Here is a 21,443-nt window from a genome sequence, read left to right as displayed (position 1 = left end):
TCTCAACAGAAACTTTGCAGGCCAGAAGAGAGTGGCAAGAAATACTCAAAGTGATGAATACCAAGAACCTACAACCAAGATTACTTTATCCAGCAAAGCTATCATTCAGAATCGAAGGTCAGATAAAGAGCTTCACAGATAAGGAAAAGCTAAAGGAGTTCATCACCACCAAACCAGTATTATATGAAATGCTGAAAGGTATCCTTTAAGAAGAGGAAGAAGAAGAGAAAGGTAAAGATACAAATTATGAACAACAAATATGCATCTATCAACAAGTGAATCTAAGAATCAAGTGAATAAATAATCTGATGAACAGAATGAACTAGTGATTATAATAGAATCAGGGACATAGAAAGGGAATGGACTATTCTTGGGGGGGAAAGGGGTGTGGGAGATGTGGGAAGAGACTGGACAAAAATCGTGCACCCATGGATGAGGATAGTGGGTGGGGAGTGAGGGTGGAGGGTGGGGCGGGAACTGGGAGGAGGGGAGTTATGGGGGGAAAAAAGAGGAACAAATGTAATAATCTGAACAATAAAGATTTAATTAAAAAAAATAGAATCAGAGGCATGGAAACGTGGAACAGATGGATGAATCTCAGAAAGAAGGGGTGAGGGGGGTGTGGGAAGAGATTAACCAAGGATCTTATGTGCATATATGCATTACCTATGGACACAGACAATAGGGTGGTAAAGACCTGGGGTGGGGCAGGAACTGGTGGAGGGGGACAATGGGAGAAAGAAGGAGGACATCTGTAATACTCTCAACAATAAAGATTTAAAAAAAAGAGAGAGAGAGACCAACCCCACCTCATGCCTCTGTATGTGGGCCCTTGTTTTAGACTCTGACCTTGATCCCCTGATAGAGGAGAAATCAGGCCCTTTTCTCCTCGCCTTAGCCCAGCCTGCCCTTCTCCCTCCTTTCTCTCATCTGTTTCTCCACAATATGCTGCTCTGTTCCAAAGCAGCATTTCGTTAAGATCCCCTTGGCTGGCAGACAACCTAACAAAGAGCCTCAATAAGGCCACAGACGGCAGAAGGCTTATCAAGATCAACCTCTTTGCTCTTTATCCTGGCTGTCACCTCGGTCTGCTTTGTCGTCACAGAAAGCAAAACAGAACAGCTGTGCACACACACACACTTATGCACCACCCCCCCCAACCCCTAAATGATCCCTGTCAGGGGCCTGACAACCAAGGAGTCAAAAACTCAGCTTTTACCCACTAGCTCTCATATCTATTTTGTCCTCCCTTCTCCTCTGCCTAGAGATAACCGAGCCTGCAGACATTGGGGTGAGGAGGGGCCACCTCTCCTGATACAGGCTGGGAAGTCTGCAGCTGCTCCGTGAAATCTTGGATGATAGAGCACCATTGCCAGAAGGGAAACCAGACATCTCAATCACTCTGCTCCCATTCTATAGGCAGGAAACTGAGGCCCAGGGCTGTCAATTAATTAACCAGTTATTAGCCAGTTCAGCCATTTTTAACCAGTGTGCCACAAGAGGCACAAGAGGCACACTGGTGTGCCACAAAAATATGTAAAACATGCAATACCTGGCTGTTTAGTCAGGGGCACTGACCTATTTTCCCTTAGATTGTCAAATGAAAAATGACGGCAGCCAACACAACAGTAGCTGTCCAGTATGAATGAATCAAAATTATACCTATTTTTTGGTCAGATCAACGAAAGCCATATTTTTTGGTGTGCCTCAGAATTTTAGTAATTAGTTTGTTTTAGTAGTTAATGTGTGCCATGAAAAAGGTTTAAAACCCCTGAGCTAGTTACTGAGCAGCGGAGTTGGACTCTGTGCCCGTCCTCTGGGACACGGGCGTGGGCTGTTCCCTCCCATCCCCCATCAGCTCTGGGCTGGGTGAGGCAGAGGCTCTCTTCTAGAACTGCTCACAGCATGGGGAAGTGGGCAAACCAATCGCAGAAAGCTGCCATACGTTCTCTGTGATAACCACAAGGTGGCCCAAAGAAAGGCCATTGATCAGAGGAGAAGGTCAAGGCTGTGGACTAAGCAGGGACACTTCACAGAGGAGGTCATGCTCAGGTTGTATTTTCCAGGAGCTCATTCCAGCCTCAGGGAAGGAAACACTTTCTGGGGCTGTGAATTGGGAAGCTGTTTAGGGGTAGATGCGGGCGTTTAGCTTGAAGGCATCTGACATCAGAGTAGGTGAGAGGGGACTTTTCAGGAGGTAAAAGATGCTTTCTCCTCCTGCAACCGCAGCCCGACCCCCCACTGCCGTGTTGCCCAGAAGAGCAGACTGAAAGGAGGGTGCAGAAGCGCCCTATCAGGAGTGTCCTGAGTTAAGGGGCGTTTCTCAACCCCACCCTCAGTTCTGATGGCGAGTCCCCCAGGAAAGCACGCAGAATGGAAGAGGCACACTAGCATACCCCTGGCATTGCCAACATGCCACACTGTCTGCCATCTGCTTGTCAGGCCAGTGTTAAGAACTGCAGGGAGGGGTCAGTTAGGGGTCAGTTCCCGGGCCAGGCTCCTCCCTGGCTCAGTTTCCTTTGCCTTTGGACGGGACACTGGCCATCTCTTGGAATATCAGCCTCTCCAACGTCATCGTCCTGACTGGTTAGTAAAGAGGCCGCTGAGCTCTGAACACCACACTTCCCTCCCCCAGGGCACACAGACACCTGCCACCCGCGCCAGCAGGTCTGACATTTTGCTCCACTGAACAGCCTGGCTCTGTGGTTGCTGAGGCTGTGACCCTGGCTGGGAGGCTCCTGGCTCCTCCTGAGGACAGCAGGCAGTTGCCCCCCGCTGAGCCCTCCAATTACCCTGCCTGAAATAAATGCCCCCTGGACATAGAAAAGGGTTTTTCCTTCTCCACAGGCAGGAAGGGAGATGCCACCCCACCTGTCTCTGACCTGAGACAGACCTAGCTTCCCAGGGACCTCTCTGCCGCTGGGTCCTGACCACACCCTTTCCCCAAAGGGGAAGGGAGAGAGGGGAAGAGGCTGAGAAGGGGCGCGGCCAGGGGTGGGGAGAGTGGGGACAGCGCGGGGAAGGAAGATGGAGGTACACGGGAAAACAGCTTTCTCCTCCCTGGAGTTGGGAGCGATTAATCCACAGGCCTTTTTTTCCACTGAAATGTGAGCGTTTCAAGGGTGAGCGCTGCCCTCCCCGCCGCCGCGAGCGCCTGTGGTGTGTGTGCGCCCGTGTGCGCGCGCCTTAGCCTGTGTGTGCTACTGTCGCTGTCATCACAGATGTACCCCCAGCTGTCACTCCATTGCTCCGTCTCTGTGCTCGCGCGTGCTCTCTCCTCCTCTCCCCTGGCTTCCCCTCTCGATCTGTCTACCTCTGTCCCTCCCTCTTCCCCTCTCAGTTTGTTATTGACCCAGCAGCCCCGTCCCCTTGGCAGCAGCGGCGGCAGGCATTCCTCCTCCCCAGGCTGTTTGCTGCGTGCCAGGTCCCCGCTCGCGGTGGATTGGAGACTCGGTGCCCACTGCGCTCCACTTGGCTGTGCTGTCTGGATTTCTCCAGGAATCCCAGGAGGGGCTCATTGAACGGCTCACAGCTACTTGGTTTAAGGAGCTTGAGGTCAGGGTGGAGAAAGGTGAGTGCTGTGCGCTGGTGGGAAGAAATAAAGGATTCGTGGGTACAGGGTGGCTGGGGCATGGGGACTTGGGTCCTGTCTTTGCTGGGTCTCTGCCCTGCACACATGGAGAGCTGCTGCCGCCTCCTGCCTGGGGGCAGTTGCTGGGGCTGGGGCAGTGCTCAGGCTTGGGCATCTGGGCAGGCCACAGAGACAGGACACAGGGAACTGACCTCACAGTGTTGAGGACATGAGCTAGGTTTCTGCTGGGGAGGGGGAAGCTAGGGAAAGGCAGGGGTGAGGAGGGCAGTGCCAGTGCCAGATGACAGGCCTGTGTGGCATAGAAACCAGTCCCTGCGGCAAGGGGACAGACAGCCAAGAGCCCTGTGCCGTCTGCATGCCTGGCTCAGCAGACGGCCTGAGGAAGTTGGGTTCTGTGGGAAGGAGGTGCTGGCGACAGGGCTGGGACAGAGCGCCGTGGCTCAGCATGGGGGTGGCAGGCTGGAGCGCTGAGCTGTCTGGGGCACAGGAATTGACCTCCTGGTCCCAGCCTCTTTTCAGGACGCCCTCAGCATGGGGCTGGGGCCTTCGGGCAGCTGTCCTTGGACAAAGCTGTGGAGGAGCCCTTCCCTCACTGGACATGGGTCCATAGGGCTGTGGGGAAGCCACCTGGTGGGGGCGTGGCTGGGAGTGGCTGGGGGAGAAGAGCCTTGCAGCTCTTCCTTGGCAAACCCCAGGCCTGGCTCCTAGCAGTCCTGAGGCTTAGTGGGGGCTGTGGACCTAGCTTAGGGGGGTCGGTGGTCTGCAGCCAGGCATGCCGACCTGGCTTCCTGATCCAGTGGGGCATGGGTCCCTGAGTGGGATCAGGACAGCCGCTCTCCGCAGCCCCGAGGCCCTATTTGATGATGCAGAGATAGGGGGCCTGACTAGGAGTCCCGACCTCCCACTCAGTTCCAGGTCGGCTGCTTTGTCTTCCCCTGAGCTGTGCAGTCTGTGTTTCAGGGGTGATGGTGGGGAGGCTGGCTCCTGGCTGTCATGGCATGTTGGGCATCACCTCGCTGTGACTCAGATTGACACTCTGCAGCTTAGGTAACTACACCAGCTGGGGGAGGGGAGGGCAGCTGAGCACGTGGAGATGGGCGGGGGAAGTCCAGCCTGAAGGGAAACCCACAGCAGCTTCCTGCACTTCCCACCCCACCTCCCCAGCGGCACAGTCCCTGGCGCTGCCAAAGAGGGAGACCAGGAAAGCCAGCCGGGGGTGGCAGGAGAAAGAGGAAGGTTTTTAAAGAAACCGATCTGGTTTCTTTGGGATTTGGCTGGAAGCTGTGTCTGGGGCTCAGATAGGCAAACTCTGTCCCATTTCCTAGGTACCAAAGCCTGGGTGGGAGGCTGCTTTGGGCTGGGTGGGCAGCATGCTGAGGGGGCAGGGATTTATGTAACGTTGGGGTATCTGGGGACCTCTGGGGTGGGGAGAGGAGAAGGAGTGTAAGCAGAGGCAGTCTCTCCCCTCTCAGGGCCTCCCTCCTAACTCCCAGATCAGGCCTCCTCTGGCCCTGCCAGCCCGGCCCTGAGCCCAAATCCAGGGCCTCAGTGAGCACGTAGCTCATTCATGAGGAGTGACGAGGGGTTTTTCTGTTCTGCTTCCCCGAGGGTCTGTCTGGGATTGGGAACGTTGCACAAGGAAACCAGGTGCAGGAAGCCAGGGGTGAGAAGGGGGAGTGCATTTGAAAATGAACCAGGAGGGTTTGTCTGTTCCAAGTACAAATATAGAGATGGAAAGCCTGCTTCCGTGCTGCTGGCAGCATGTGTTTGGGGATGACCGGCAGGGAAAGATTGAGAATGTTTCCTGAAAGGGCCTGACCGCCAGGCTGGAGGCAGCAGGAGGAGAGCCCAGCTCTGTACGGCCCCTGCCACACAGGGCTCAGCCTGGGGCATCCCACCACCCAGGGCTCTCTGCCCTCCTGGGGTGGGGAGGACCCTGTGAAGTGGCTCCAACCCCGGCCCTGCCTCTCACTAGCCGGTGGCCTTCACCTCTCTGCAGAACAAAGGAGGTGCAGAGGAGGCGGCAAAGGCCCCTTTTGCTTTTAGGTTCCGTGAGTCTGGTGCTGAGGGGGACCCTTAACCTGAGTCTAGGAGCCTTGACCAAAGGGACAGACCAGGCAGCGTGCACACAGCAGGGCCAGCATGCCGTCTCAGGGGCCAGGAACCCCAGGTCCAGGCACAATGGGCATTTGCCGGCTGTGTGGTTTGGTAACTTGACTTGGGGGGATGGACAGGCAGAAGCATCAGAGGAGGGCACGGATGCCAGGCCTATGGTGGGTTTCTTGGTGGTTGCCAGCTAGAGTCTGAGCCCACTCCACTTGGAGGATTAACCTCCACCAGGGGGAGAGATGCCTGGGGCCCAGGCACGGAGAGGCCAGGCTCCCAGTCCTAACCCCAGCATATGCAGGGAATGAGAGCAGGCAGGCTGCTCCTCACCATGGGGCTGAGGTGAGGTGACCCCTGGGGAGGCAGATCCCACCCCCGTCTCCAGGGGACGCCACACTCACTCAGCTCGGCAGGAGCACAAGGAACCTTCTGCTCTCACTGCTGCCTCCTGTTCCATCGCTACCTTCCCAGCCCTGGCTTCCTGAGCTCCCAGCTCACCCTCCTCACCTCAGCACTCAACCCTCCACCGGAAGGGTTTCTAGAAAGCCCCCTTCACTCCCTTGACCAGATCTTGGCCCCTGGGGCTATCCCTGCTGCATCTGCGATATTTCCAGACAGAAGGCAGCTGGGGGAGGCCTGGTGGCATCTCAGTGCAGCAGGGCACAGAGCTCGCGTCTCCATCAGTAGGAGGGGTAAGGACCCATGTCTCCTCAGCTCCAGTGAGAGAGCAAATGAGGAGACGCCGTTACTGTGAGATTCTGCACAAGTGGAAGGTTGCATCTGCCCTGCCCTGCCCTTTCCTTCCTACATCGGGAACCTCGGTGTGTGGGCAGACCAGGGCAGAACAGACCTAGACCTGTAAAGGCAGCTGAGTTAGGAGCTTTGCCACCGACCACTCGGGCCCAAAGCTGTATTCTTCCATTACCTAACCTGAGGGAAGTTACCTACCTTCCCGTGCCTCAGTTTCCCCCTCTATAACATGGTGTTAATAGTACCAGTAACCTCCGGGAGTTGTTATGAGGACTAAGAACATAAGCGTTTGCAGCTATGGTGATAGCTTCTCCCCATCCAGAGGCTTCTGGAAGGAGGTGCTAAAGTGAATACCCTCACCTCTCTGCCCAGGTCCCTGCCACTTCCTGCCTGGTGACTGGCTTCCAGAGACTGACCAGCATGACCTCCTGGGAGGTGCAGGATTGGCTGGGAGAGATGTGATCGAGCCCAGTCTTCTCAAACTTAGAAATGCATACAAGTTGTCTGGATCTTGTGAAAATGCTGATTCTGATTTTTTAAAAATCCTCACCCGAGGATATTTTTTCTATTGATCTTTAGAGAGAGTGGAAGGGAGGGAGGGTAGGAGGGATGGAGAGAGAGAGAGAGAGAGAGAGAGAGAGAGAGAGAGAGAGAGAGAGAGAGAGATGAAACACATTGATTGGTTGCTTCCCCCACACACCCCAGCTGGGGCAGGGGATCAAACTTGCAACCCAGGTAAGTGCCCTTGACTGAGAATTGCACCCTCTACTCTTTGGTGCATGGGCCAACACTCTAGCCACCGAGCCACACCAGCCAAGACATTAAAATGCTGATTCAGGCCTGGGGTGGGGCCTGAGATTCTGCATTTCTAAGAAGTTCCTAGGTCAGCCCATGCTGCTGGTCCATGGACCACACTGTGAGCGGCAAAGGGTTGGAGCACACAGCCCTGTGTTCTCAGGGACTTCCCCATTTGACTGCTTGTAGCTCATGAACCCTGTCATCCAGTCCAAGTTCTCCCAGAAAAGCCCAGTCAAGGAGGACCCTGGTCTCTTTGTCTTGGGACTGGGACAGAAAGTCCTATGAAGACTGGGAGCAAGTCCAGAACTCAGAGCTCCAAGGCGGTGGGACTTGGAGGCAGGAGATCTTTCTGGCAGGACCCCCTGACTCTTTCCACCCTCATTCTCCACCCTGGGTGGGGACTGCCCTCCTGGATGGCATTAATTTACCCAGCAGCTGGCCATGCTTGCTGCAGCCGCTGCTCCCCCAGCTTCCTAATGTAGGCCACTCCCTTCCTAGTGAGGCAGGGGGGACTTTTGGAGGCAGGAAGGAGTCCTTTGGTTGGAGGTGTGCCGATGGGCAGAGGGCCAAGGAGCTGGAAAGTGCTGGGCTCAAGCCCATATTTCCTGAAGGGTCACTTCTTTGGTGCCCAAGGAGGCAGAGTCAGGTCCCCAGGGAACATTCCCGTCACAATTCTCTAGAGTACAAGGGTCAGCAGTGTCCTGCCGCCTTGCAACACACCGCCTGTGGGTCCGCATTGTGGAGACCTGCCTGCCTTGCTTCGTATGGGGACAGCATTCTGGGGATGGGGCAGCAGGACCTGCACTCAAGGCCACCGCCTCCACTGAGTGCTGCTTGCTGGGCTCCTTTCTGGGAGGACACAGACCAAGGATGGGTAGATGAGGAGTCTATAGGAAAGGGCGTCTACTTGAAAGAGGAGCCCTAGCTGGTTTGACTCAGTGGTTAGAGAGTCAGCCATGGACTGAAGGGTTATGTGTTCAATTCCAGTCAAGGGCATGTACCTCGGTTGCAGGCTTAATCTCCAGCCCCTCCGGGGAGGCAACCAATCAATGTGTCTCTCTCAGATGGATGTTTCTCTCTGTTTCTCCCCATTCCTTCCAGTCTCTCTAAAAGTCAATGGGAAAAACATCCTTGGGTGAAGATTAACATAAAAAACCCTAACAAACAACAACAAAAGAAAGAGGGAGGAGAGGGGCTCTGGTGGAAATCGGGCCTGGGCTTGGGCAAGGGGGTTCTCCACCACCTGCTGCCCTGAAGGAAGCTGGAGAGAGTGGGGGCAGAAGGTTGGATTGGGTCCCCATCCCTGTGTTGGTCTGAGCAGAAAACACATTGTGGCGTAGGGCTTGCTTTACCTTACTTCTAGGCCGGAGGTGTCCCTGTACACCTGCCTGCTGGGGGATCTCAGGAGCCGCCAGGCATCTCACTCCTCTGCCCGCATGCTGCATGTGAGGAGGAGTGCAGACGGGCTGCCGGCAGGGCGCGCACGTGTGTGTGTGTGTGTGTGTGTGTGTGTGTGTGTGCGCGTGCACATGCCTAACTGCACGGCTTTCTGTGGGTGTGTGTTTGTACCACGTGCTGGGAGCTCCAAGCATGTGTCTGGGAGCCTGGGCGCCCCCCTCTGAGCACACTTAAGTGTCTCCCCACAGGGGCCATGCCAGGTGACAGGCACCAGCAGTGGATGAGCAGCCAGGCTCAGAAGTTGCAACTCCATTCCTGACCTAATGTGTGACCTTGGGCAAGTTGGTCATTGTCTTCTTGCCTTGAGGGGCCGTTGGCCTGCCTAATATGTGTGGGTGCTGTGAGCTTTTGCTATGAGGGATCTTGTTGGAGTAAGAGATTGTTCTGAGGGTCAGGGCCTGAGGGGCAGAGAGAGGGTGGCCCTGCTGTCTGGGGTGGAGGGGTGCGAACACCGTGTGGGTGAGCACGCCCTGCAGTGCGCACCACGTGATGCCACAGCCTGCCGCAGGCTCAGGCTGCAGCACGTGCTCAGAGTAGAGCAGCAGGGCCACGTGTGAGGTTGGTGGTTCAGGAAGGAGATGTCTCATAGGCCTGCTGCAGGCTGCTGGGGTTTCTTCACATCAGTCAGGGGCTCAATATTCACCTGAATTACCTTCTAAGGTAATTTTTGTGTTAAATAGAGTAATTGTTAACTCTCCTCCCTTAATTAGATTGATCCTCACGGAAATTCCACCCATTGAGTACTACTGTCATCACTTTTAGAGCTAAGATAACTGAGGTCCAGAGAGTTTTGCTGTTGGTTTAAGGTTATGCAGCGAAGGAATGACCTGGCAAGGGTTTGAACAGAGCCCTGCCTGACCTGGGCATGCAAACGAGGATCCTGCCGGGGACAACACCGGCCCTGCCCTGAGCATCTACCTCACGCCTCAGCCCAGGAGCTTAGGACTGTCCAGTTGTTGAGACGCAATCTGCCAGCCCCTGTGAGGCCTTCACACCCCGAGTCTTCCTGATGTGGCAGAGGGGGGAGGAAAGACAAAGGCAAGAGCAGGAGGGGCCCCTCCCCCCCTGAGAGGGCTGCCCTTGCTGGGAGCACAGCTGAAGGCTCCGTGGGGGTCGCTGTGTTCTAAGGGGGTTCTGCCACTCTCCAGGAGGCAGCTGTAACCCAGGGGGTGGGGGAGAGGCTCAACGAGACACCAAGAGCTGCAGCAGGACCCTAGATGCCTGAGGGAAACTCTGCTTCACCCAAGATTTCAGAGCTGAACGTGCTAGCTTCTCAGCAGCTCTCTCCACCTCCTCAGCTGTCTGCTTAGCTCTGCCACTGGCTTCTTGGGCTCCCAGAATTAACTAGGCCTATGGGGGTGGGGGGCGTGGGGGGGGGGGGAGGATTGCAACCAGCTATCACCCAGGGATGAACTTGGCAACTAAGAAAGATCGAACTCTAGGAGCACCCAGGGCAATAGGTGACAGGGCTGTGCCTTTGGGAGCAGCAGGAGGTGGGGCTGTTAGCAGTCTCCTTCCACCCCATTTCCCACCTCACTCTGCGTGTGCTGTTGTGGCAACCACCACAGTCCTGTGCCCACCTGATGGGGCTGGGGGCATGGAGGCCCAGGCTCTGTCTCAGGGCCCTTGCCATACCCGGCAGGAAGTGGGGACCAGAGGAAGGCCTGTGTCAGCTTTATGCCTCACTGGGTGGGGGCAGGGCAGGCCCTTGAGACCCTAGAAAGGGCAAGTACCCTCTTCTATCCTCTCTGGAAGGGAAGCCTGCTCCCTACTCCTTCTGGTTCGCAATCTCACCCTCTCCTCCATGTCCCTGTCTCCGTGCCCCTGTCTCTGTGTCCCTGTCTCCTGCTGGAGCAGCTGCTGCAGCAGCACGAACCCCTGAGCTGCTGAGTCTTATTATAGCCGGCGAGGAAGACACACACTGCGACTCACCTCTCAGGCGAAGGTGGAGGGGAAGCAGGGCTCCCCCCAGCAGCAAGAGTGGGACCTGGGCCGCACGCCTGACGCAGCGGCGGGGTGCGCCGGGGGCCCGCTCTCTGCCTCCTCGGGGGCCATGGTAAGAGTGGCAGTGGGACCGTGACCGGTGTTGCCTGTGTCCTCCCTCTGCACCCGGCAGAGATGTCCCTTAGTTTCCACACTCGTGTCACAGAAAGGCCCAGACCGAGGAGGCCGTATGGCTCTGAAAACATTTTAGAGACCAGCACACCAGAGAGGCAGCAAGAAGAGGCTGGAGGAGGGGATACTGGGGAGAACCTGGGCAGTTCCTGAGCCCCACAGCCCAGAGCTCAGCACTGCATCTAAGACTGAGGGCCCCTGGGTCGCCTGAGCCCCGACACTACCCCTGATCACCCCGGGAGGTTGACGTTTTCCTGGTTTCTCTGCCCCTCAGGCCTCTCCTTCCCCCACCCAGGGATCAGAGCTGGAACAGGAGAGGGAATGACTCGCAGTGTAAAGAGACACCGGGCCCTCTCCCTAACCCCTGGGCTGGACGGGCCTGGGCCTCAAGTGCCTGCTCTGCTCAGCGCGTCCTCTTTCTCTCTCTCAGGACTGACAGGTAGTGCCTACAAGGGATCCTCTGTCCCAGCCGTGCAGGGCTGCAAGAGCTGCCGTGTCACCATGCTGGCCCCCGGCAGTGGCTCCAAGCAGAGAACCAGACTGGCCCTGCGGTGGAGGCAGGTCTCCTGTGAGTATGGAGGGGTGGGGGCTGGGCGCAGGGCTAGCATGGCCTGTAGTGATGCGTTTGGACTGCCAGGAGGTCTATCTCTTTCCGGGAGGCCCAAGGCTTGGCTCTGGAAACCCAGGAATCACCTTGTGCAACCTGCCATGCTTTTGGCATCTGTGAGGGATAAAGAAAGAGTCGCTGCTGAGAGCCTCAGTGGTTGGATAAGGAGCTGGAGTCCTGTCTCCCCACATCAGTCTGTTCCGGAACCAGGAAGTCCACCCCATGCCCAGAGTTTCCAGCTCCTGTGGCCCCGATGCTCTAATGTGAGCCTCCCTCTTGTCTCGCCTGCTGGGTGACCGTGGAGACCCTCTTATGCCTCAGTCTTCCCAACTCTGAAATGGGGGACTAGTGGGCTCTTGGAATGTGGTGCTGGAAAGGGCATTAGGGACCGGTCCTGTGTATAAGGAATCAGGCCCTCTGTTTCCCATAAGGAAGCTTACAAAGTTGTCAGAGTGCAAGAAGCCCCGAGAATTCTCTTCAGGTGCAGTAAAGGGACATGGTTGGCGAGGACCGGGTTGCCCATGGTGAGAGGTAAGAGAAGGCCCTGAGGACATACACTGCCAGACTTCTCCTCTCGCACGGCAGCCTGTCATGCAGCTGCCTCACACAACAGCCTGAATTATTCACTACACACGCGTGGCTGATCCCTGAGCCATCAGCTCCCCTTTCAGCCTCATTCTGGAATCACTCAACACCTCGCAATACAGGATCCCGTTTTCTTGTCACCAGGATGTTCATGCCACTCTGAATTTCTTGGGGGTGGGGAAACAGTGGCTGCTGAGTATGTGGAACCTTTTGAGAGGGAAGCTGAATGGGTTGGGAAAGTGAAGCCTGAGGAAGGAGATTTTTACATGGCATGGTGGGGCAGTGTCCGGGGGTTGGCGGGGGCTGACCTGGCAGCAGATGGGCTCAGAGGGGTGACAAGGTGAGAGGTAGCAGCAGGGGCCCCCATGTGGCCAGGAAGGGTCTCCAGTTGGCTTCCATGGCCATGCCTGTGCTCACTTCCCCTCGGGAACAAAGAGGCTCAGGTGTCAGCCTTGCAGTGTCTCTCAGCTGTCATTGATCCCCCAGGCAGGGGAGGGATACAGCCCCATCCTGTTCCTTCCACATCTGCCCTTTGGAAAACCAGACAACCAGACACCTACCAGACACAGACTCAAGACCACCCCATGCAGGCACGCTGGTCAGGGTGGCTGCTGCTTCTCTAGCTGGGGCCAACTGGGCCGTGGCCTGGGTCTGGGCATCTCCAGCGCCTCTCCAGCTGGGCCTTTCCTTTGGGCTTCTTGGGGCTGCTTTAGTTTGGTTGAGCTAGTTTGAGCTCATCCCTTTTCCCTTTTATAATGAGCAGACTTCTCTGACTATTCAGGACGACAGTTAAGGCTTTTTTCAGTCACTCTTAGAAAGGGTTGCTGGACAATGGAATGACCTACCCTGTTGTGATTGTTCTCGGAGGCCCCCCAGCCTTTCCACAGGCCCAGCCCTGTGCTTTCTACTCAGAGGGGTCCTGGGAAAAACATGGGACCATGAAAGGAATTATGTTAATGGATTCTTTCTGCAGAAATGCTGCCCTGCAGCCCTTAGGGACAGGAGTTCAGGCTCTGGGCACGGGTGCCTTTAGAATGAGAATAAATATGGAGCTTGTCCTAGGCCCCATGATTTTCAGTGGCTTGGGCACACGTACTCTTCAGTGTGAACTGGAACTGCACATTGTATCCTTGTCATTTGCACGGCCATCTCTGGAGTGAACCCTGGGTGTGCTGGACTCCTGGCTGGTTCTCACGCTAAGTTGCGGGCCCCATCTTGGATGTGGGCTCATGCAGATCTGACACACTGGGAGGTTTTGGGGGCAGGCTCGGAGCGCCCCTTTGTGCCCTCCCTTCTGTGTGGCATGTCTCAGCCTAGTGCAGGTGCAGGTTGGGGGTGCGGTGCGGAGGGGGAAGGAAGCAGCAGTGTGGCCATTTTCTTTTGGAAAGAGAACGTTCTCCTGGCAGTGACTCTGGGAGAGGAACCTGGGGGCAGGTTTCTCAAGCATCCTTATGCTCTTCATTTTGTCAACATCTGTGGTGTCAGTGGGTCCCAGCTCCCAGGAGATCAGCCGTGGGAGGCCACATGAGCTGAGGCATCTTTGTGGACCAGCGTTGCTTGTTCTCTGGACTCAGGCCTGCCATTCTGCAGGGTCATACTGCATGGCAGGGATTCTTTGGCCAGATGTGCTGTGGGCAAGGAGCCCTGCTGACACCATGCGAAGTCCATTAACATGGAAGTATTTGGGATTTTTAAATTATCTTTTTATGTGGACAGTAAGTGTTTGTGCACTGGTTGTGGCTTGGGCCATTGTGGTATGAACTAGTTAGGAGGGAATAGAGGCAGGAGGAGGTAACTCCCACCTGACACTTTCTTTCTCCCCGTCCGCCCACCTCCCTGCTTCCCCACCAGGGATCACCTGCTGGATCGCCCTGTATGCTGTGGAGGCCCTCCCCACCTGCCCTTTCTCCTGTAAGTGTGACACCCGCAGCCTGGAGGTGGATTGCAGTGGCCTAGGCCTCACCGTGGTGCCCCCAGACTTGCCTGCTGCCACCCGAACTCTCTTGCTCTTGAACAATAAGCTGAGTGCCCTACCAAGCTGGGCATTCGCCAATCTGTCCAGTCTGCAGCGGTTGGACCTATCCAACAACTTCCTGGACCAGCTGCCCCGCTCCATTTTCGAGGACCTGACCAATCTGACTGAGCTGCAGCTGCGCAATAACAGCATCAGGACCCTGGACAGGGACCTGCTGCAGCACTCGCCCCTGCTCCGCCACCTAGACCTGTCCATCAACGGCCTGGCCCAGCTGCCCCCTGGCCTTTTTGACGGACTCCCTGCCCTGCGCTCCCTGTCGCTACGCTCCAACCGCCTGCAGAGCCTGGATCGGCTGACATTTGAACCCCTAGCAAGTCTGCAGCTATTGCAGGTTGGGGACAACCCCTGGGAGTGTGACTGTAACTTGCGTGATTTCAAGCACTGGATGGAGTGGTTCTCTTACCGAGGTGAGCACAGCCAGCCCTGCCCGGGTGTGAGGAATTGGGAGGGTCACCCCTGATCCAACGCATTTCCTGGAGGCTGGGCTAAGGTCAGGGGAGAAGGGGTGGCCCCGCCTCTTCACCAGCCACACTGAAAGTCCCAGCCGCCTGCAGCTCCAAAAGATCAGCAGGGCAGGGAGGCTGGGGTGCTGCTCCCCCTCCTCCCCCACTGCCCCCCTTCTTCTCTGTGCCCTCTCCCCACTCCCTGCCTTTCTCTTCTCTTTTTCTTTTAGATGGACTCATGGTAACTTGATCTTACTTTCATAGGTTTCATGAGGGAACTTAAAGACACAGTGTACTTTTTCTCTGCATCCCACTAGATATGGCTCTGGGATGCCCTAGAATGGTAGAAGGAGAAAGAAAACCACCCTTGCTTTTCTGAATACAGCAACCTCTTAAATATCCATCATTTCTGGATGGTGGAATGTAATGTAAATCCACAGATAAAACAAAATTTTTGTTTTGATGATGATCTCAACTCTCTCTTCCAAGAACTTTTGTTATCAAAGCTTTAATAAGAAGCCAAATGGTTTTACTTTCTTTCCCTTCCCGCTTTCATTACTGACTAAGTTCTATAATGACCTATGAAGTGATGAGATGGAATGGGACAGGAGGGCAAAGAATCAAGCACAGTGGCTAAAGGTGCCAGATCTGGGCTTGATTTATGGCTCTGCCACTGACAAGCTGTATGATCTTGAGAAAGTGATTAATTCCTGTGTCAGCACACTCATCTGTAAAATGGGGGGTGAATAACATGTCTATCTCATAGAATTGCTGTGAGGATTAAATAGGTAATACATGTAAAGTGTCTGGAAAACAAAGTAAGTCCTCAATAAAACGTATGTATTTCTGTTCATTTGCTAGTAGTAGTCATTATATGAAATGGACTTAATAAGATACAATTTGGTGCCCAGCACAAAGTAGAAGCTCAATGAATATTTGCTGAATGAATGAATCAACATAAAAAAATCTTTGTGAAAGGAATGCTAACATTTTTCATCAAAGTCTCATTCCTTCATTCCATACGCAGCCACAATCTCAATTATTTGCACGACATTCTCATGTGTTAATTATTAAAAGCATTTTACATGCTGTAAAGTGCCATAACATGTCAGTCACTATGATAACAGTTCCCATTTTTGTGATTGGGGAAATAATCCTTGCATAGTACCTAGTTTACAAGCATCATTTCATGTACATTATCTATTTTAATCCTCATATCTAATTGAGATGGCCTTATTTTATAGCCAAGAAAGGTAAGACTCATAAGCAATTAAATACATCATATTGTACAAGATGACAGGCTGGATTCACCCTCAGGTCTTTGGAGCAGAAAGACGAGGTTGCCCCCTGTCAGCACCCAGCTCCTGCCCGTGGAAAGGCTGCCCTGGACACATTCACTGGATGGAAGACTTGCTAAGGCCACCCAGGCAGTCAGCATCGGGGATGGGGGTGGGGTCTAGAGGCCAAGTGTCTTCAGACCCAGACCAATGTGCTGTCCCTAGGGAACATTCTTGCCCTTTCACACAGTCATCAGGAACTAAACTCTCAGCACAAACCGGCAAGGAATGGGAATGTATATTTTCAGAAATTTTCAATAGTAGAGTTGTTGTCAACGTTGCACTCCCTCAAAAAAAAAATAAAAAATCCTGGGTTGTTTTCATCAGCATCCTGGGGAAAGATTGATGCCTATTGTGCACAGCAGCTGGGCTGGAAGAGGGAGCTGGCAGTGGCGGGTGGCAGCAGCCAAGTCCTTGCACAGGCACTGTTGCCTGCATCTATCTAGATTTCACTGGATCTGACTGGCTCCCAGGGCATATCCGGGCAACTCATTCTCCTTAGCTGCCCTCTCTCTCGCCCTCTCTGTGTTCTGCTTCTCCATCTCCCCATGGTGAAGCAACTTCACCATTGTCATGGTGAACCTGTGCACCCATCGCTGCCCCCACCCCCCACCCCATTAACACCTTTGCTCTCATAGGTCTTCAGGATTTCCTCCCAAGATGCCTCTGCATTCAGAGATGCTGAGGTTGGGGTGCTGATGGGCCATTAGATTGCTCTAAAGGGGAAAAGAGAAACATTCTCGCCCAACCCCTTTTTCTCTGTACTCCAAGGAGGTACTCCTAGGCAACCAAAAGGTCCTGCATGGAAGAGTGGCGGCTTTGGCAGTGACTTTTGGCTTTTGTCCTTTTTGTGAGGAAAGAGGCCCAGAGGGATAGGATGTCATGCTGAGCACAGTGCCCTGGGCTCACAGCAGGTGGGCGGCAGGCAGGTTCAGGGAGAGGAGGGAAACTGCAGTCTGGCAGGGCTCTTGGCCCTCTCTTTGCACTGACAGCTCTTTCCTGAGCACCCCCACCTATCAGCATTGTCTTGCCTGGTGGGTCAGATGGACTCTGGAGCAAGTAAGATGACCAAAATGGTTGTGTGCTTCTCCATAAAATGGGAATCATGACAATACCCATTTTACATGGCTTCTGCATGGATCAAATGATGCGATATATGTGCCTCACCCACCATGGTACTTGGCTCAATAGATGCTAGCTTCCTCTTCCCTTCCTCTCCTATCCACATGACCCCAGGACTGACCACATTGCTCATAAAAACTAGAACTTCTGGGCCTTCCGTTTCTGGGACCTGGGGATGGGAAGAGGGAGTCCAGCGTCTGGATGCCTGGTCAGCTCCTCCTTTTTTCTCGCCCAATGCAGGGGGGCGCCTGGACCAACTTGCCTGCACCCTACCCAAGGAGCTGAGAGGAAAGGACATGCGCATGGTCCCCATGGAGATGTTCAACTACTGCTCCCAGTTGGAGGGCGAGAATAGCTCGACCGGCCTGGATAGTCCTGGGCCACCCTGCACCAAGGCCAGCCCAGAACCTGCCAAGCCCAAGCCAGGGGCTGAGCCCGAGCCGGAGTCCAGTACAGCCTGCCCCCAGAAGCAGAGGTACCGGCCTGTGAGCGTGCGCCGGGCCATCGGCACCGTGATCATCGCGGGGGTGGTCTGTGGCATCGTCTGCATCATGATGGTGGTGGCTGCTGCCTACGGCTGCATCTATGCCTCCCTCATGGCTAAATACCACCGGGAGCTCAAGAAGCGCCAACCGCTCATGGGGGACCCAGAGGGTGAGCATGAAGACCAGAAGCAGATCTCCTCTGTGGCATGACAGCCCTGCCCTACCTGGCTCAGGTAGGAAGGGCAAGGAGAGCGCATGGAGACTGCTTCTGGAAGAGCTGGCCTTCTTTCTGCCACAGTCCCCAGCTCCACTCCTTCCCCCTGTCCCAGCCCAGCCCTCCAGCAAACCAGCCACAGCGGGGACTTCCAGTCTCTGGGGAAGCTGCCATTATGCTGAAGGCTCCAGCTGATGCTCCTCCCGGGGCCACCAAATCTTTGGTTCTCCTTGAGCCTCTGGCCGTAGAGAAGAAGGGATATGTGTGCAAGTGGAGGCTTCTGGTTGAGCACTCCCATTCCCCTTCCTGCCCTGGGCGTAGTCCACAGCTAGGTGACTCTCCCTACCTCTTGCTCAACCTCTCTCATCTGCATTTAGGGGCTGGGGAGGAAGCAATATGAGGGCAAGGGGTTCATTTCTGTGACTCTCTTTTAAGCCAGGAAGATATTCTTAACCACCCTTCAGTGTGAAAGTTGGGTCCAGCTTTCAGAAGCTGGTACTAACGTGCAAGCCCAGCAGCCCTGTCATCGGGATCTAGCACTTAGAAACACCACGCTGTGATTGCAACACACTCCCTCGGCTGAAGCCATTATGCCCCTGTATCTGCTAGAGACCATGCCGACCGCGTTGCTCCTGGATTCACTAATTTACTCTCACACTAACTCATAGCATCACCAGCGAAATCACATCAACTGAAGAAAAATCCCACACACGTGCACACACAGTCACATGGAGACAGAGTCAGGAGAACTCGGGGAGCAGAGCGTGCTTCCCCTTGGGTGTCTAGCCCTCAGCACTGAAACTTCTGCTTGCTTATCGCCATCTTCTCAAGTCAACAAGGAGAGAAACCCAAACTGACAGCACAGATGCCTTTGAGATCCTCTAAAGTGGGCCAAGTGGATGAGCCTGCCCGTCACCATGGTAACCCTCTCACCTGTCCTGCTGGGTTTTCCAGGGAAGCAGCCCAGAGGCCTTGAGGCTGCAGCGCCTGTGGATGGCAGCCTCCTGAGCGCCCAGGGGGCCAAAGTGCATCATCGCTGCCAGCCCCGTGGGGACACCCACCGACTCCCCTCCTGCAGCCTGCAGCCTACAGCCCGCAGCAGGAGAACCACTGCTCTGCACCCCTCCCTCCTTCTTCAGCACTTCTGGGCCCATGACCTCGGGTGGGGACTGGGCCATGCTCTGTGCCTGGTGACATCTTGGGAAAGCAGGTGGCCTCCGTGAAGCTCGCTGCCTGCTCACATCTCCCACACAGAGACTGCCGCATTCTGCTCAGAGGCTCCCGTGATGGGGCTCCCTCTCCCACGGGTTGGTCTGCTCAGTCTGGCTCCCCAGAGTTCTCCATTGCACCTGGACTGGGCTCCAAACCAGAGCAAGGGCCAGGGCTCCTGTTTGTTCCTTGCTTGAACCTACACCAAAGGGGCAGAGACGCCTGCTTGCAGAGTTGTGGGAATGGCAGAGAAGAGGGCTGGGTAGGGTTCAGGTCGCTCAGTGGTGGCCCAGGAAGAGGTTGCCAGAACACGAGGCCGGGGTTTGAGGAAGGACAGGGCAGGCCCAGCTCAGCTTGCACCCCTCAACCCTTGTATCTCATAGAAGAGCATAGTCGGGGAGAGGGCATGGAGGAGAGGCAAACTTGCCTTTGGAAAGGCCATTCTCCAGCACAGGGGTGCCGAGGGCGCCCCGGCAAGGCTGCTAAATGCCCTCCCCCGTGTGGGGCACAGTCTTCCTTCTCTTGGTTTGCCAGCTGAAACCAGATGTGGGGATTTCCTAAAGGGAATGGGGGAGGGGTGGACATTGTCAATAGTGGTATCTTCACCTTGAGACAGAGATTTTTAAAGGCAAATTATATTTCTGGTTTGTTGTTTCAGAAGACCAATAAAGACTGTATTTTCCTATGTACCTCCTGGTTTCTTTGGGAGGGGAGGGGATGTGAGTGCTGGGAGAGTGGCTTCCTGCCCCCCACCCCCAAGCAGCTGCACAAAATGTTGCCAGATGTCACCCTGATGTCCAGAGCGCTGTCAGACAGTGGGAGCCTCCCATGGCCTCGCCTTGGGGTGCCACCGGGAGGAGTGGGGGCCAAGTGCAGCAAGCTCGGCCATGTGCTGGCCTGACAGGAGGTGCATGAGCCTCAGGCTGGTTTCACGGGGCAGCCGCGTGGCTTATGGAGTGAGACCCATCACTGCTCCGTGCCTTGTGGGTGCTCATCTACTCTGGCTTGAGTGAACCCACCCTGACAGTCCAGGGCAGATGGTCCCGTGTGGCAGGAAGGCATACATCTGCCCAGAGGACCCCACTGTGTGATGGAAGGTGAGCAGTTAGAGGACTTCTTGCTGACTGGGTTTTATCAGCTTCCGTGAGTTGGTGAGGTTTGCTGACATGAAGGAGGAGCCCGTTTCACCTAATACCATCTTGCACTTTCAAGACTGACTTCAGGGGCAGGCAGATGATACTCTGGGCTTACAAATATGATCTCTCCACAGGGCTCAGCAGGCAGGGAATCAGGATTATGGACTGGGGACCTGGGATGGGGGGACCAGGAGAGGAGATGAGGGAGAGAGCGAGGCCTCTGGGGTTGCTTGTCCATCCCAAGCCCGAGTGGCCCTCCTCTAGGTCTGGACTGGCCTCTGGCTGAATGGGCCTGGACTGCATGGTTCATTAGTCTTCAGAGACCAAGATGGAGTGTTCTCCCTCCCAGTCTTCCTTTGGATGCTACTCCAGTGAGCCAGGAGCAAACCCCAGGGAGAAGCGAACCATCAGGGACCCCATTTTTGGAGCTCAGCAGGGCTCCTGGTAGAACCGGGCGGTTCCCCTTTCCAGGTGGTGATAACTGTGGGGCGTTTCCCTCCTTCCTGGAGCCATAATGCTTGTAGCAGCCCTGGGCCCCACAGCAGCAGTGAGGACAGGGCCCCTCACAAGTGTGGCACAAGTCTGGGCATCGTGTAGATGCATTATCCAAGTCCCATCCTGAGTGCGCACAGGTCTCTGGTTAGGCCCACTCACCTGTGGGCAGGGCCCTAAGGAGAGGAGCCTCATGCAGCTCCAGGCAGCAGGCACAGCACACAGGCTGAAGGGGCACGTGTGTATTGCAGAACGTGTGGTAGACAAACACACTTGCAGAGTATGGTGCCCACCGGCATTATGTTTGTCAATATTCCCTAACTAGGGCTTGGAGAATTGAAAATAGATCCTGACTAAAAAGTTAGGTTTATAGAAATTTTGCAACAACTGTTGCTAAATCACCTGCTTAGAGATGAAAAGAATCCCTCCTCATTCATCTGCCCTCTGTACGAATCTGTGGCACTAGACACACCTTTGCCTGGCACGTGGCTGGCCTCTTTGGCTGGTCTGAGTGCCCTTCTCCCAGGGCGCAGAACCACACATGCTCATCCTTCCTGGAGCTCGCATCACACACTGCCACCAGTTTCCAAGGGATGAAACTGCCATGTCAGCAAACAAGCTGCCTACCCTGCCTGGAGCTAGAGGTCCCCACTGGGCCAAGATCAGGGAGGCGGAGCCATGGGCCAGAGAGAGGAAATTAAAAGAGAAGAGCCCCAGCTAATTGAAGGTCTCCAGAGCCTCATCCTTTTCCTGTCACATCTAGGCACCCAGAGCGTCAGAGCGACTGCCTGCAGTGTGTTAAGCCAGAAGCACCAGGACACAGTTTCTATGACAACCCCTCGCAGCTCCAAATCAGCTCTGTGTTAAAAATGATTTCAAATAATTGGAGAGTGCAGGAGAGCCCAGCCAGCAGCCTGACCCTGTGTCCCTTCTCTTTCCTAGCTCCCAGGGGTGCAGGA

General features: G+C 55.1%; 2 protein-coding genes across 3 annotated transcripts in view; one reads left to right on the top strand and one right to left on the bottom strand.

The window, feature by feature from the left end:
* CACNA2D4 (calcium voltage-gated channel auxiliary subunit alpha2delta 4) overlaps positions 1–21,443 on the bottom strand; it is a 126,686-nt gene that overhangs the window by 25,665 nt on the left and 79,578 nt on the right. The gene's annotated exons all lie outside the window — the stretch shown is intronic.
* Positions 3,021–19,543, top strand: LRTM2 (leucine rich repeats and transmembrane domains 2). Of its 2 annotated transcripts, XM_036301601.1 has the most exons (5): positions 3,021–3,571; positions 10,562–10,760; positions 11,250–11,387; positions 13,863–14,453; positions 17,189–19,543. In XM_036301601.1, exons 3-5 carry the CDS (start codon positions 11,321–11,323, stop codon positions 17,641–17,643), a joined length of 1,113 nt encoding a protein of 370 aa, XP_036157494.1. In that variant the 5' UTR covers positions 3,021–3,571; positions 10,562–10,760; positions 11,250–11,320; the 3' UTR covers positions 17,644–19,543. The 2 variants fall into 2 exon arrangements, with proteins under 2 accessions (XP_036157494.1, XP_036157495.1); XM_036301602.1 differs by lacking the exon at positions 10,562–10,760.

The sequence above is a fragment of the Myotis myotis genome, unplaced genomic scaffold (assembly GCF_014108235.1).
Source record: "Myotis myotis isolate mMyoMyo1 unplaced genomic scaffold, mMyoMyo1.p scaffold_m19_p_3, whole genome shotgun sequence".
NCBI classification, from domain to species: Eukaryota; Metazoa; Chordata; class Mammalia; order Chiroptera; family Vespertilionidae; genus Myotis; species Myotis myotis.
Note: the sequence above shows the minus strand (reverse complement) of the source record. Positions and strands in the feature narration are given on the sequence as shown.

Excerpts from the sequence above, each read along its gene's own strand:
- LRTM2 (XM_036301602.1), top strand. The coding sequence starts at position 11,321 with ATGCTGGCCCCCGGCAGTGGCTCCAAGCAGAGAACCAGACTGGCCCTG. Across the intron at positions 11,388-13,862 it reads GCGGTGGAGGCAGGTCTCCT|GGATCACCTGCTGGATCGCC; the intron begins GTGAGTATGGAG and ends CTTCCCCACCAG. Across the intron at positions 14,454-17,188 it reads GGAGTGGTTCTCTTACCGAG|GGGGGCGCCTGGACCAACTT; the intron begins GTGAGCACAGCC and ends CGCCCAATGCAG.